Source organism: Lynx rufus, unplaced genomic scaffold (assembly GCF_022079265.1).
Source record: "Lynx rufus isolate CCGP_SWC_20201006 ecotype Redwood Valley unplaced genomic scaffold, mLynRuf1.p SCAF_1, whole genome shotgun sequence".
Lineage (NCBI taxonomy): Eukaryota > Metazoa > Chordata > Mammalia > Carnivora > Felidae > Lynx > Lynx rufus.
In genome coordinates this window covers 4,988,387-5,005,006 of record NW_025814823.1, presented here as the reverse complement: position 1 = coordinate 5,005,006, position 16,620 = coordinate 4,988,387, and the positions used below count along the sequence as shown (strand labels likewise).

Here is a 16,620-nt window from a genome sequence, read left to right as displayed (position 1 = left end):
GACCTCCTCCCCACGCAGTGTTGGCCCGGGAGCTGCCAGGAGGGCCTTGTAAAATCCTTAGTCATGCTACCACCTACTCTGTCTACGCCTCCTTTGTCTGTCTGTCCTAATACCTTCTCAGTATGTTACCCATCTCCTCGCGATACATGTGCAAGTTTCCCCTAGACCTCTTCTTGCGGATGTTGAGAACATAGTTTCGGGGCAGTGAAAAAATATCGGTGTTGTCCTCTCCTATTATTGTCTTTAAAATGCCTTCTTATCAGTATATTCCCATATGTCTCTCCTGAATGAAATCTGTTTCGTATAGTAGATCCACAGAAATGAACATTTTAGATCTAGAGACTTACCAACTTTTTATCTTTTTTCTCATTTTACAGATGATTTTTCTTTCAAGGTCACATCACTAGTTAGTGGCAGAGCCGGTCTCTGCAGCATTTTCTTGCAAATAATTTTGGGTCGTAATTAGAATCGCGATAGTGACATATTATTACAGTAGCTGTTGTCTCTTGTTCTGTATTTAGATGCTAGTATTAGATCATTTTGAGTAACTTGGCACAGGCCTGCTAATATCAGTGTTAACAGTACTAAATGTTAGCCACAAGTGTGAGCCGTACATGTGTAGTGTGTGTTAAATATTTGTGTGATGTATACTTTTAATGTCTGTAGAGCAAATTCTTTCCTCATTAGTCTTTTTTAAGCTTTTCTTGATTATATTATAGATTTAATCTTGCATGTGAACTTTAGAAAAAATATATAATTAGTGATTAATAATACCAGCATTTAATTTTATAATTATATAATACATATGTATGATATATAAATAATCAGCCATCTCTTACCCTACCACAGAAAAAGGCAAAAAGCCATTTGGAATTATTTATTGGAACTTACATTAAAGTTTTAGATTAATTTGGGATGAATTTATTTCTTGTCATGATTGAGTTCTATCATTCAGGAATCTGCTATAACTCTTGAGATCTTTTATTTTCCAGAAAACTTTTCTGTAAATATTTTAAAGTAGGGGTGCCTGGGTGGCTAAGTCGGTTAACTGTCGGTCTCTTGATTTTGGCTTAGGGCATCATCTCACGGTTCATGAGTTTGAGCCCTGTGTTGGGCTTTTCACTGAGTGCAGAGCCTGCTTGGGATTCTCTGTCTCTTCTCTCTCTGCCCCTACCCTGCTTGCTCTCTTAAGTAAACATTTTTTTTTTTAATTTTTTTTTTCAACGTTTATTTATTTTTGGGACAGAGAGAGACAGAGCATGAACGGGGGAGGGGCAGAGAGAGAGGGAGACACAGAATCGGAAACAGGCTCCAGGCTCTGGGCCATCAGCCCAGAGCCTGACGCGGGGCTCGAACTCACGGACCGCGAGATCGTGACCTGGCTGAAGTCGGACGCTTAACCGACTGCGCCACCCAGGCGCCCCTTAAGTAAACATTTTAAAAAATGCTTTAAGTTAATAGGAATGGTATTGAGAAAAAGAAAACTTTTTTTAGTAGCAAACAGAATATTAGAACTCATATGAATGATAATTATATCTTTAAATTTTTTTTTTTTCAACGTTTATTTATTTTTGGGACAGAGAGAGACAGAGCATGAACGGGGGAGGGGCAGAGAGAGAGGGAGACACAGAATCGGAAACAGGCTCCAGGCTCTGAGCCATCAGCCCAGAGCCTGACGCGGGGCTCGAACTCACGGACCGCAAGATCATGACCTGGCTGAAGTCGGACGCTTAACCGACTGCGCCACCCAGGCGCCCCGATAATTATACCTTTAAAATGCCATCAAGTATTGAGTTTATAGTAGAACTTTCTATTCATTCAGTCAGGAAACATTGTAAGGGAGGTATAAGCAGTGACACCTGTATTGCTGGTTTGGTCAGATTTTAAGTTTGCATGTATAAGATATAACAGTTGAAACTTTCTTTTTCTATTTGAGCAGGGTCACTCCAATGCTCCAGATACTGTGTTAGGTGCTAGAGATAGAACGTTGCTCAACTTAGCTGTGGTATTGCTCTGTATGAAGTTCCCAACATCTAGCTGGAGAAATAGACATTCACTGTATACAAGGAATTACTCGTGTTCTGAGTGCCGTGATGGAAAAGTATAGGCTGATAAGGGATAAGAAAATGGAGAGGACCTAACTTTTCCCATGGGAAAGGCCATGGGGGTTGTCAGGCTGTTTTTCTTGGTGGTGAGGTTTAAGCAAAGGCCAGAAATAATACTAGAAGTTCCTAGGTGAAGAGGCAGACCTACAGTTTGCCAGTTAGTAAGAACAACTGAGTGTGTGTGAAGGAGGTTGATGCAGAAAGGGCCCTTGTCACTCGAAGTCGATGTGGGGAGGGGCTGGAAATGAGTCTAGAACCCAGAGTCTGGGAAATGACATGACCAGATTGCTGTTTTCTAAATCGTTTTTTAATAGTCATCACCTGCCCTGTAGAAAATGGATTAGAGGAAGGTAAGAGTAGGTAAAAGAAGGTAGGGAGAGAGCATGTAGGCGGTGACTTACAGTTACTCAGGTGAGAAACAATGGGAGCACTGCAGCTAGAGGAGTGACAGTGGACACCGAGAGAAGTAGGTTCCAGAGAGATGTAGGAGACGCGGTTGTTGGGGTCTGATGATGTATTGAATGTGCGGAGCGATGGAGAAGTATCAGAGCATAGTTCTGGTTCAGGCATTCAGTCACAAAGCCTGAGGACTTTGGTTGAAGAGGGCATTTCTTTTTTTTTTTTTTTTAACGTTTATTTATTTTTGAGACAGAGAGAAACAGAGCATGAACGGGGGAGGAGCAGAGAGAGAGGGAGACACAGAATCGGAAGCAGGCTCCAGGCTCTGGGCCATCAGCCCAGAGCCCGACGCGGGGCTCGAACTCACGGACCGTGAGATCGTGACCTGAGCTGAAGTCGGGACGCTTAACCGACTGAGCCACCCAGGCGCCCCGAAGAGGGCATTTCTAACACGTATGCGCTCTGGAAGAGAATACAATGTTTAGTACTTTTTTACGACGCTGATCAAATGTTTTTTTCATGCTGTAGATATTGCATCACCATATTGCCTTAGTGGAGAAACTAGCTTTGACTACTTCTGGATGCCCACTTGTGATTCAGTGTAAGAACTTCAGGATTGTGCATTTCATTGTTCCCAGAGAAAGAGATTGCCATGATATTTACAATTCCCTGCTACAACTGTCCAAACAAGGTACTGTTATGAGAGACCAAAGCTTACTTAATTTTGTGATGGATTAAATCTCATTGTTACTTTATACTTTAAGTTACTCTTGTGTGCATGTGTTTTAATTTAAATTCTGTTAGTTAACATGCAGTGAAATATTGGTTTCAGGAGAAGAATTTTTTGACACATCACTTACATACTACTAGTGCTCATCACAACAAGTACCCTCCTTAGTGCCCATCACCCACCTAGCTCATCTCCCATCCACCTCCCTCCATCAACCCTCAGTTTGTTCTCTGTCATTAAGAATCTTTTGTATGGGGCGCCTGGGTGGCTCAGTCGGTTGAGCGTCCGACTTCAGCTCAGGTCATGATCTCACACTCCGTGAGTTCGAGCCCCGCGTCAGGCTCTGTGCTGACAGCTCAGAGCCTGGAGCCCGCTTCAGATTCTGTGTTTCCCCCTCTCTCTGCCCCTCCCCTGCTCATGCTCTGTCTCTCTCTGTGTCAAAAATAAATAAAAACATTAAAAAAAAAAAAGAATCTCTTGTAGTTTGTTTCCCTCTGTTCTCTCCCCCCCTTCCCATATGTTAATCAGCTTTGTTTCTTAAATTCCACATATAGGTGAAATTATATCATATTTGTCTTTCTCTGAATGACTTATTTTGCTTAGCGTAATACATTCTAGCTCCATCCACCTTGTTGCGAATGGTAAGATTTCATTCTTTTTGATGGTTGAGTAATATCACATTGTGTGTGTGTATATATATATATGTGTGTGTGTGTGTGTGTGTATGTGTGTGTGTGTGTGTGTGTGTGTGTGTGTATATATATATATATATATATATATATACCACATTTTCTTTATCCATTCGTCAGTCGATGGATGTTTGGGCTCTCTCCATAGTTTGGCTATTGTTGATAATGCTGCTGTAAACATTGGGGTGCATGTACCCCTTCAAATCTGTATTTTTGTATCGTTTGGGTAGATACTTTAACTCTTAAGTCAAGTTCTTATGCATTCTATTCCAAAAAATTTGGCTTAGAAATAATTAGCTGCTTCTGATCTGACTTGTAAGAATGGTTTCCAAAGAAGGGGTAAGAGTAAAGAAAAAATGAAGCATTTAGAGTACAGATTTTAAAAAGCATAGATTCATGTTAACGTTTTTAAAGTTTGTTGGTAGCCAACAGAACAGCTTTCTTTTTTTTTTTTTTTCAAGTGGGTATCCCACAAATAAGGTGTTCCAATGACTTGGAAATTCGTTGCTAAATGAGAAGTTAAGGAAGGTTGGGCTCCTTTGGTAGCAGTGGGACTAATATATTTAATTGCCCAGAGTGGAACATAAGGGAGATCACCAAAGGAGAAATGGAGGGTGAATCCAATGTTAGTAGAGGTAGGAGTGAGAGACATGTAGGCCCAAGAGAAGAATCCTATTACTACTTACGCCTTCAGGATCTGGAGGCTTCCTTCCCTCAACATTGACTTGAATTACATAGACCTTTCCAGGGAGACAAAGCACACTGGTTACTAAATGTACTTTTTTGTTGAACACTCGGACGGTAGTGGCCTAGGAGCAGGTATATGTACACCCTTCTCTCCTAACACATAAAGCCTGTAGCATTTATCCCAGTGTCCCAGGTTATGCCAAATCTTATAGTAAAGATGGTTCTGTCACTTTAGGGGCTCAACACTGTTCAGGAACAAGTGCTGTCCGGAGCTCCGTACAACCATTGCCACTTTTGGTCGACACTGTCCTATAGGAATGTACGTGGAATGTAGCATGGAATGGGAATGTATAGGAACGTAGCATTAGTATTTTCATTTCACATCTCGTTTGGGAAGAGTGGTGGGTGAGAAATGTGTACATCATTAGAAGTTTACTTTTAAAAAGAAGTATTACACTAGGGTATTATAAAAATATTATTTATTAGCTTTTGCTGATGATATAAATTGAATCTCAGATTGATATCCCTTTAGATATAATCATGTGAATTAACAAACTGAGAAAATATTCAGTTCAAATATGTTCAGGTATTAGTTATCTCTTTGAAAATTTTAAAGGAAAAATGAAGGGATAAAACTGAAAAACTGTTGGGGTGCCTGGGTGGCTCAGTCGGTTAAGCGTCTGACTTCGGCTCAGTTCGTGGGTTCCAGCCCCGCGTCAGGCTCTGTGCCGACAGCTCAGAGCCTGGAGCCTGCTTCGGATTCTGTGTCTTCTTCTCTCTCTGCCCCCCCCGGCTCACACTCTGTCTTTCTCTCTCTCAAAAATAAATAAACATAGGGGCGCCTGGGTGGCGCAGTCGGTTAAGCGTCCGACTTCAGCCAGGTCACGATCTCGCGGTCCGTGAGTTCGAGCCCCGCGTCGGGCTCTGGGCTGATGGCTCAGAGCCTGGAGCCTGTTTCCCATTCTGTGTCTACCTCTCTCTCTGCCCCTCCCCCGTTCATGCTCTGTTTCTCTCTGTCCCAAAAATAAATAAACGTTGAAAAAAAAAAAATTAAAAAAAAAATAAATAAATAAATAAACATAAAAAAAAAACAACTGAAAAACTGTTATTTGTAGAATTTTAACTATAAATCCTATAATAGTAGCAGCTTAACATTTATGTGTTTTGTATACTACAGCAAAATATGAAGATCTCTATGCATTCTCTTACAATCCCAAACAAAACGATTCGGAGCGACTCCGAGGCTGGCAGCTCATTGACCTTGCCGAGGAGTATAAGAGGATGGGAGTGCCAAATTCAAACTGGCAGCTGTCTGATGCCAACCGAGAATACAAGGTAACTTAGCGACCTTTTTTTTTTTAAGTTTTTATTTAATTTCAGGTAGTTAACATACAGTGCAATATTAGTTTCAGGTGTACAACACAGTGACTCAACACTTCTTTACAACACCAGGGGCTCCTCACAAGTGCCGTCCTTAACCCCCATCACCTGTGTAACCCGTCCTCCCCCTTCCCCTCCGGTAACCATCAGTTTGTTCTCCGTAAAGAGTCTGTTTCCTGGCTTGTCTCTCACTCTCTTTTTTTCCCCTTTGCTCATTTGTTTCATTGCTTAAATTCGATGTACGAGTGAAATCATGTGGTATTTGCCTTTCTCTGATTTACTTCGACGTAGTAACCTTTTGGGAGAAATTCAGAAAATGTTAGTCCCAGAGCCCGAGAGTGTCCCAGCGGCAAGTTGTCTGTCCGTATGTGTACCGCACTTGCATTTAATAAGTTTGAAAGTTTTCTGAAGGTGGTTTTTAACCTCATGGTTTTTGAATGGTGAGAAGAATGGTTATGTTTCACTTGTTTTTTTACAGATTTGTGAAACTTACCCCAGAGAACTTTATGTTCCCCGAATAGCAAGTAAACCAATAATTGTTGGTAGTTCCAAGTTCCGGAGCAAGGGAAGATTCCCAGTTCTTTCCTACTATCATGAACATAAAGAGGTAAGAAAAGGTTTTCTTTTTTCTTTTGTTAATTTACAAATGACGTGTAACCCCTCTTCAGGTTTAAGCACCCTAAAGAGCACTCGCTTTTGCATCAAGAGATCATTATTATAAAGTTACTGATAGGGAACTCTGGGTTACGTTTTTGAAAGACAAAAGTAGCCTGAAATACAGAAACTTTCATACTTGTCATGTTTCTTTCTCTCCCGCCCTCCTTCAGTCTTTCTTTCCTTCTCATAGGGACCTGAAAGTATAGGATTAAGGCACAGATAGGTTCTTCTTCTTCCCTGTGGTTCTCTTTTCATCCCGTGTATTGGGGGAAACCAGACAGTCTTGAGAAGCCAACTAAGAAAAAGAAGAAAACCGAGGGTATTTCAGGCTCTCAGTTTTTGTAGAAAGCTCTTCAAACAGAAGGATTCTGCAATATGAAGAGCGGGAGGAGGCATCTTTGTACTGAGATGCTGTAATAGGGATTGCCCACTACCGCAGAGTTTTCTTTGTAGCTTGTATAGTAGGCCCCGAGGTACTATGTGTTAGATGCTTCATATGCATGAAATCCCCACGACAATCTGATAAGGTAGCCTCTACTAACTACCTGTAACTTTCAGATGGGGAGACTATCAGAGAGAGTAAACCACTTTTCCTAGATCTAACAGCTAGTAAGTTGGGGAGTCCCATGCCACTTCTGACTCCCAGTCCTTTGTGACCTGATTGTTTCTCCTCAGGAAGCTTTTAGAATCTGCTTTTCCCCCTAGTGTTCTGAAATTTCACAGTGAGGTGCTTTGGCGTGTTTTTAAAAATTCTCTTTGGGAACTCGCTTTGGGGAAATTACTTCTCCATTTCTTTGGTAACTTCCTGTCTTCTTTTACTTTCCTTTGTACGTGTGTGTGTGTGTGTGTGTGTGTGTGTGTGTGTGTGTTGGCAAATGGGCTAATGGGCTTCTGTAAACTTCCGTTTTTCTTCATTTTTCTCTCCTATTTTCCATCTCTATTTTTTACATTTCCTCAACTTCGTTTCTAGTCCACTTCTTTATTTTTGCTATACTATATTTAAATCTAAGAACTCTTTTGTATTTTCTGAACTTTTTAGACACTTTTCTTGGCCGTGATGACTGGGTTCCCTGAAGATATTAAAGATTTTTTAAAAAGAATTCTTTTGCTTCCCACATTAGTTGTCTGTTGCTCAGAGTTCCTTTTTTCTGTTTATTTTTTTGTTTGTTTTTCATGCCTTTCAGAATACCTGATTCTTAGCTGCCCTCTCATATTTAAAAGTGGGGTACTACAAAGCTGTTCAGAAGTTTGTGTGCATGTGTGATCTCTATCTTTGGATTCTTTCTGGGTTTTTTTTGTAATTATTTTTTAATGTTTGTTTATTTTTGAGAGAGAGAGACAGAGTGTGAGCAGGGGAGGGGCAGAGAGAGAGGGAGACACAGAATCCGAAGCTGGCTCCAGGCTCTGAGCCGTCTGCACAGAGCCTGACGTGGGGCTTGAACTCACGAGCTATGAGATCAGGTCCTGAGCTGAAGTCGGATGCTCAACTGACTGAGCCACCCAGGTGCCCCTCCCCCCACCAACCGCCCCATCCTCCTGTTTTTTGAGGGTTACACCCACAGCTGTGCCTATTGTCCAGAGTCTTCGGGTTAATCCTTTTCATAGGATAAACTTTGTCTTCAGGGCGAGGGAAGATGTGGGAGCCTTAACTAGTCCCCATACAGATATTCAGCCAGTTCTATTTTCAGTTATACTCTGGGTCAGGCTTTCAGAGGTAAATCAGAGGTAAATTTTGCTGCTCAGAATACTTGGTTCTTGTGGACTTATAACAACTTGGCAGCTTTCTTTGTTCCAGTAAATTGGTTATTACTTATCAATTTGCTTTCATTTACTGAAATTTTGTTAATATTTCTACTGTACTTTTCTCTTTTCCATTCTCTTTGATTTTTTGATTTTATACATTTTAGATGTCTTTATTAGAATTTTAGTTCAATTTTAGAAGGGAGCCAGAGGTAAAAAGTAAAACTTTAAACAGAAATTCTCAATCTACTCTTCATAACAAAGTCATAGGGAGTTATGACTGGGTATGGCCTCTATTTGACACACCCACATTTGTATACAGTATTTATTGGAAAGCTTGGCTGAAAATAGATATTCAGTGCCCAATTTAACAAATCAGAAAGTATGTCTGAAAAGAATGTTGTAAAGCAGTCCTCATTTTCTTCTATTTTATTAGATTCTCGTGGTTTTATGTATGAATTTAAAATATGTGAATGTGTGAATTTATGTTACTCTTTTTCCTTAATGTCAAACACTATGGTTGGAATGTTGGGTCGGGTTAAGTTGGAGTTGGTATGGATGAGATTGGAGAAAAAGTATATGGGTGTAAATCTTTCAGTCTTTCTTTAAGACTTTAAAATGTCTAATCCAACATTCACTACTTCTTACAGATATGTTTGCCCTCCTAGATTGACTATGTTTTAACTCAAATTTAAACTGAAACTCATTTTTCTTACTTTATGTCTCATTTTATATTAAGATCTGATTTCTCAGTAGAGATCTAAAAGCTTTGGGAAAGTAAAAGCTCAAATGTTGCTATTTTTAAAAATTTTATTCTACCTTTATTGACTAATCTCCTACTTGAACTTGAGTTCAAAGTATTTTATAATCTAGAGCATAGAATGCAAGTATCTTAGTAGGTTACATGATAGAGAATTGACCAAGTATTGCTTCTTAGAATTTAGGAATTTTTCATCAAACTAGGCAAGGAAGCATTTCAGTTTCTTACTAGAAGAAAATATTGGGAAAATTTACATAACACCAAGGTATTAAAAAAGCATTTAATTCTAATAGCATTTTAGAGTTAACATCTTCTAATTGTCTTGCCATCTTTTAAACAGATTACATGTTTGATTTTAACTTTTGTTTTTCTTTTAAGCATTTTTTAGACATGTTTTAGACATCTCTGAATAATCTGTTTTCTGTCCTTTTAAAATTAGGCTGCCATTTGTCGATGTAGTCAGCCACTGTCAGGATTCAGTGCCAGGTGCCTGGAGGATGAACATTTGCTTCAAGCCATTAGTAAAGCCAACCCAGTCAATCGCTATATGTATGTAATGGATACCAGGCCCAAAGTACGTGTCTTGAATACAGTACAGTCTGTTTGTTTCATTATCTTTGTTACTTTAATTAGTGAGATTTGATCTAATTGCCCATAATCGACCTATCTGAATCCTAGTTTTAAATGAACTGAGGCTAATGATACTGAGGAAAGCAGCCTTTAAAAGGATGCCAGGTTAGGAGACTTGTTTCCCAGATGTGTGATTTCTTATGTCTTCTGATTTATACGTAAATTTAGAAAAGCTGAACTTTATATTGAGAGCTCTTGATGATGTGTAAGTCTTATGTTATTGTGAAGAAATATTAAATAGTATGTGTGTTGTGAAAAATTAGAAAATCTTACTAAATTTTTTTGGTAGAATTTTTAATTGTCAAAATACTTTTTGTTAAAATAATGGGCCTTAATTGAAATACTCAAGAAAATAAGGAAAATAGTGAGTTCAACTTAAGAAACATTGAACTAGAGAATTATAAATAGTAAACAGGAAACAGTTGTTCTGTTAGGCATCTATAATGTTAGGTTAAATTTTTGTCATTGGGCCAAATGTCAGAATCCCTTTTTCTTTTTATAAACACAGTTAAACAACTAATGCATATTGGATCCTGAAACTAAAGTAATTAAAATCCTCAATGGTAATAGCTAACATCACTTTTAATTTTTATTGTAGCATCGCATGCAGAGCTGGTGGGCTACACAAAAGGACATTGGCAGAATTATAGTGAGGATTTCTTCAAAAATCTGGAATGATGAGAAAATAAGAGAAAGCGATGAGAAAAAGCGAGTGAGCGATATAGAACACGATTTTAGGCAGTTTTGTTGAAAGGAACGGTAGTTGTTCTAGAAGTTGTTCTCATCATTGTGCATTCTCACAAAAGATAATGGAAGAAACAGAAGATTAATTTGAAGATTAATTTGAGTAAATTAAGAAATATTAAAAATTAGAAATTGATAATTTGATAATCTTTTATCTTGTTAACAAGAAAAGACGTTCTTAGAAGTCTAGAATGTTGGTGATATCGTAAGACAAATTTTATTTTACTTCCTTGTTTCATCTAGGTGGGTTCATAGTTCAGAACTACTTTTAGATGATATTAGATATAAACGATTGTTGTAACACAAGACTTTCTGAATATGAGGCCTGAGGGCAATCTGTTTCTCAGGACCTTATACCTCTCATTTGTGTAATTGACTTCTACACAGAAAACAGGCCTCTCTCTTTGTTTTGTTATACTAGTTAAACTTGAGTAGTAATGTGGAAGCATTTTAATCTCTGACTCTCATCTGATGAACTCAAATTTAAGTAGTAATAATGTGGAAGCGTTTTACTATCTAACTTTCACCTTAGGTGCAGAATAGCCAGGGAGCCAGCAGCTAGAATTGAACTGTTCTTGTTACCAAACTGGGCCCCCAGCCACTGAATGAAAAGCTACTTTTTCTTTCAATTTAGGTTTTGTTTCATCCAAGTTGATAAGAATACTTAGTAAACAGTAATAATGTGTAATATGAAATCCTAGTCTGGAAGAATTAAAACATGCCAAATCTTAAATGAACTTCTACATTTGATCTAGTGACCAAAGACATGGGGCCTACTGGCAGTCTGTTTTCTCCTTATTTTGGCCCAATTCTTGGAGATACATCAGGCTAGTGGATTACATGCCATGGTATGTACCATGTGGGCCTCCAGTAATCTCTAATGTGGAGGACCTCAAATAACCTGATGTGTATTTCAGATCTGATTCTTCAGGGTCCCTGTGGCTCTCCGATGGTCAAGGGCTCCACAGGCTTGCTCTGAAGTGGGTCTCATTCATTCTGCAACAGAAAAACTTCCCAGCTCTGCTCATCTCTGAATCATTTAGGATTCAGATAAGAGATATTTCTTTCTTCTTCTAAATTTTGAAATACTGCAAACGTATGGAAAACTGACTACAAACATAAGTGAATTAGTTTCATAAATTATTTGTGGGGAACTTCTTGTCTGAACTTTCCATTATATAGCAATCGTGTTGTTAGTGGCCCTCTTTACCGTTAATAACATATATGACACTTTTATTCATTAAAAAATGGTAGCATATTCAGTTTTAAAGTGTTCTTTAAACTCTCTGGTAAAATACGGTTCATTTAGTGCTTTCGTGATGTTTTGGTGAACTAAAAGATAAAAGCAATTTATCTCTAAATTTCTAAAATTTTAAATTTTAGCTGAATGCAATGGCCAACAGAGCAGCTGGAAAAGGTTATGAAAATGAAGACAACTATTCTAATATTAGATTTCAGTTTGTTGGAATTGAAAATATTCATGTCATGCGGTCCAGCCTTCAGAAGTTATTGGAAGGTATGAATTACTGCTTGCCTTGGAGGCAACTTTGTCTAATAGAAATATAATGCTAGTCCAATTATAAAATTTAAAATTAAGGTAATTTAAAAATTTCCTATACATTCCAAAAAGTAAAAAAAAAAAAAAAAGTTGAAATTAATTTTAACAACGTACTTATTTAACCTAATATATTAAAAACATTGTGTTAACGTGTAATCAGTATAAAAATTAGTAATGACACTTTTTAGGTGTTTTGTTTTTTTTTTTTAAGTCTTAGAAATTGACTAATGTGTATTTTACACTCTTACAGTACATCTCAGTTTGGACTAAACATATGTCAATAGCCATATTCAGGTAGATAGTGGCTCCTGTATTGGACAGCAAAGTTCTAATGGTGTTACAGAAATTGCTATTGTTAGATTGATTAATTGATGATAGTAATGCTCTATTTAAGTACTAAGGTGTCTTTCCAGTCATGGTGTGGAATTTTAAAAATTAAAATATCAGGGGCGCTGGGATGGCTCAGTTGGTAAAATGTCCAACTCTGGATTTCGACTCCAGGTCATGATCTCATGGTTCGTGAGTTCAAGCCCTGCACTGGTCTGCACTGGCAGTGCGTAGATAGCCTGTTTGGGATCCTCTCTCTCCCTCTTCCCCTGCCCCTCCCTGACTCGTGCTCGCTCGCTCACTCTCTCTCAAAAATAAACTTAAAATTCTTTAATGAAAAAAAATCAGACTTTTTAATTAAACACTTTGTACTTAAGTTTTTTTTAAAAGAGATTGGAGCTTTACTTAAGCATGAAGAATGACAGAAAAACATACCCCCAAAATCCATTATTGAGCTTCTCCTAGCATCTTTTCATTTATAGAGTCCTGCTTTTTATTTTGTCCTCTTCTTTTTTTCATTTAACTCAGAGAGAGCATGAGGAGGAAAAGTGGAGACTGTAGCCTCATTCTAATTGAAAATTTTTCCCTTCTTTTCTAGTTAATGGTACCAAAGGGCTTTCTGTCAGTGATTTCTACTCTGGTTTGGAGAGCTCAGGATGGCTTCGCCATATCAAAGCTGTTATGGATGCAGCAATCTTCTTAGCCAAAGTAACTCTTCTTTTCTCATATTTGGTTTGGGGGTTTATACTGGTTGGGAAGGAATACATTTATTCTGTTGGGACCTGGTATCTTTTCCAGTCAGATAAGTTTTATTACGTGTTACCTCCTTAATGAGGCTTCTTTTCATTTGAGCTTTAAAAGATCACGTGGCACTTCATGTAGGGACTTAAAAAGAAACCCCCAAATACTTTGAAACAGCGGTTTTGGTTTTGGTTTTTGTTGGTATGCTTTGTGTTTTTATTGTGTTTTGCCTTTTTTTTTTTTCTTTTTGGAAATTATGCCGTGACATTACCATTGCAATCCTTGCTCTTCTGTGTAATGCAATACTTGCTAGTGTCGTTTTTAAATAGAACTTAATTGATGTAACTAAAACGTATTCTGCTGTAATCTAAGTATGTGATCTTTCTTTCCAGGCAATAACGGTTGAAAGTGCAAGTGTGTTGGTACATTGTTCTGATGGTTGGGATAGGACGTCCCAGGTCTGTTCCCTTGGCTCTCTCTTACTGGATTCCTACTACAGGACAATCAAAGGATTCATGGTAAGGAGTGATTTGGCTGGGCCAGTGATTCTCAAAAAGGAGCGATTTTGTCCTCCCAGGAGACATTTGGCCATGTTAGGAGACAGCTTTGATTGTTACAAAGAAAGGGATTTAACTGACATTTAGCTGGTAGAGGCCCAGGATGCTGCTCATACTCTATACCACGTAGGACAGCAGCTGCGGCAAAGCATTTTCTGGCTTAAAATATATATAGTGCTGAGTTTCAAAAACCTTGAATCAGACTGATTTCAGTTTGTGCCACCTCTTTGAAAACGAGTTTCAAATTAATTAATTAATTAATTAATTTTAATTTGGAGAGAGGGAGCAAGCTTGAGAAGGGGGGGAACAAAGGATTTGATGCAGGCTCTGTGCTGATAGGCTGACAGCAGCAAGCCCAGTGCAGAGCTTGAACTCAGGAACCACAAGATCATGACCTGAGCTGAAGTCGGACACTCAACCGACTGAGCCACCCGTGACCCAACAACTTTTAAATTTAATAGTTGTTTCCTAAAAGGTTATAGTAGAAATAGTCAGTATTTTCTCCCTCATTTTTATCTGACTAATATGAGTGATATAGTAAAACAAGGCACAAATAAGAGTACTTAAAAATTATTTTTTAGGTGTACCTGGGTGGCTCAGTCGGTTGAGCATCCGACTTCGGCTCAGGTCAAGATCTCGCAGTTCGTGGGTTTGAGCCCCACGTTGGGCTCTATCGTGACAGCTCAGAGCCTGAAGCCTGCTTCATATTCTGTGTCTCCCTTTTTCTCTGCCCCTCCCCTGCTTGCACTCTCTCTTCCTCTCTCTCTGTCTCAAAAATACATAATGAAAACATTAAAAGAAATTATATTCTAGAGGAAACTTTCTGTTTAAAACTCCTTTATTTGTTAATTGTAATTACACATTAGGAAGCATGTTTTATATCTGAAGATTAAATTTCTAGTTGAATAGATTTTCTTTGTTATTTTTTTTATTTTTATTTTTTTACGTTTACTTATTTTTGAGAGAGTGGGAGAGACAGAGCATGAACGGGGGAGGGGCAGAGAGAGAGGGAGACACAGAATCCAAAGCAGCCTCCAGGCTCTGCACTGTCAGCACAGAGCTGATGCGGGGCTCGAACCCACAAACCACGAGCTCATGACCTGAGCTGAAGTTGGATGCTTAACCGACTGAGCCCCCCAGGCGCCCCTAGATTTTCTGCTTTGTGAAGCTAAAGCCCTGGCTCCTGTTTTTTGTCTTTTAACGTGATTAGATTTTCAAAATTTGCATCTTAACTCATGGCAAGTAAAGTAAATGAAGCGAAGGTAGAAAGTTGTCATTAGTTAGAATTATTAAATGTATGCCATCTTTAAGACAGAGGGAAGTTCACCATCACCAGATCCCTTTCAGCACCATTATTTGGTGGCAGTAACATGCCGAATCTGGGATAGGCCGAATGGAAGTGCTCCTGATAAAATTATGTGCAGCTTACCTTGAGAGTGTAAGGTGAGGAATATTTTCTGTGCCACATTTGGCTTTCATTGTTTGCTAGACATTCAAATGAAGTCATGTGATAAATGCCCTGGGACAGAGTGAGAGCTTCCCAGGCAAAAGGAGCAAGGAGAACCAAAGCATAGATCCGTTAGCTGACTGCAGGTATGCGTGATGACTGGGGCTTAGGGTGTCGGAGTGGGCTACTTGGGTGCAGAAGAATATAGTGAGATGAAAGCCTGAGGAAGAGAAGACTGAAATTTGACCTTCACCTTCTTTGGGTAGTGAGAGCCATTAACGGGCTTTAAATAGAGGGAACAGGGGGCGCCTGGGTGGCTCAGTCGGTTAAGCGGCCGACTTCGGCTCAGGTCATGATCTCATGGTTCGTGGGTTCGATCCCCACATCGGGCTCTGTGCTGACAGCTCAGAGCCTGGAGCCTGCTTCAGATTCTGTGTCTCCCTCTCTCTCTGCCCCTCCCCTGTTCATGCTCTGTCTCTCCCTGTCTCAAAAATAAAATGTTAAAAAAAAAAATTAAAAAAAAAAATAAATAGAGGGAACAGTAACTTGCTTAGATCTTCTTTGTAAAAAGACGGCTTGGTGTCTTCCAGGTGGAGGGGAGTGGATGATGGAGGGCAGGAGACCAGTGTAGAAACTGGTAAGATAACTCAGAAGAGAAAAGACAGCCAGGAGTAGGGCAGTCCCACACAGATACAAGAGGGTAGGGTTCAACCTCCAGGAATATTGAGAAAGTAGTGTCATAAGAATTGTTCCTGGGTTAAATGTGCAGTAGAAGAGAGGAGGCCCCTTCCAGGATGATTTTCCAGATCTGGACTCAGTTGCCAGGATGGATGGTGCTGCTCTCTTGCTCTCTCTACTGAGAGAAACAGATGACTAAGTTTCGTGAGAAAGATACTGAGTGAGGTTTTAGATGTGGGTGTGGAGAGGAAAGGCAGAGGGCCTGCAGTAAAATTTGGGGCTCCAGCCTGAAGACCGTTTGCCTGAGGTCACACAGGTGTGGAAGTGGCAAAGCTAGGATTTGAACCCATGCAACATGGCTCCAGAAACTGCATCTTTCCCCATCACATTACATGGCCTTCTGGAGAGATTTAAAACAAAATCAGAGAAGCTGAATGTGACAGTTTTAATACTGAAAATGTACTTGGTGATTATATAATGAAATTACGTGGTATACGAAGAAGATACGTTACATAAATTAGACTGAAAAAAATCAGAAGCCTGTCTCTTCAGTAGAGTTGTGACAGAGAAAACAGATAAAGACAGTTCATTCAAGAGGTTGATACCAACATTTGAATTTGAATATAAACTTTTCATTGCTCTCTCTCTCTCTGTCTCTCCCCATCTCCCTCTGTGTGTGTGTGTGTGTGTGTGTGTGTGTGTGTGTGTGTGTGTGTAGGTGTATATATATATATATATATATGTGTGTGTGTGTGTGTGTATATATATATATATATATATATATATTTTTT

The 16,620-nt window shown here is 39.1% G+C and overlaps 1 protein-coding gene across 10 annotated transcripts in view; it reads left to right on the top strand.

Annotated features, from left to right (window-relative positions):
- The window catches only part of MTMR6 (myotubularin related protein 6), a 67,903-nt gene that overhangs the window by 13,194 nt on the left and 38,089 nt on the right, over positions 1 to 16,620 (top strand). For 7 of the 10 annotated variants that reach the window (XR_006961811.1, XR_006961810.1, XM_047077892.1 and 4 more), the window contains exons 3-9: positions 3,033 to 3,195; positions 5,788 to 5,945; positions 6,469 to 6,597; positions 9,587 to 9,721; positions 11,905 to 12,037; positions 13,005 to 13,114; positions 13,540 to 13,665. Coding sequence is in view for 8 of the 10 variants with exons in the window: in XM_047077892.1 (XP_046933848.1) it covers positions 3,033 to 3,195; positions 5,788 to 5,945; positions 6,469 to 6,597; positions 9,587 to 9,721; positions 11,905 to 12,037; positions 13,005 to 13,114; positions 13,540 to 13,665 (954 nt within the window). In the remaining 2 variants the exon portion in view is untranslated. Of the gene's footprint in view, positions 1 to 3,032; positions 3,196 to 5,787; positions 5,946 to 6,468; positions 6,598 to 9,586; positions 9,722 to 10,375; positions 10,490 to 11,904; positions 12,038 to 13,004; positions 13,115 to 13,539; positions 13,666 to 16,620 lie in introns of all 10 variants that reach the window. The other 3 variants (XM_047077936.1, XM_047077875.1, XM_047077927.1) reach the window with 3 other exon arrangements.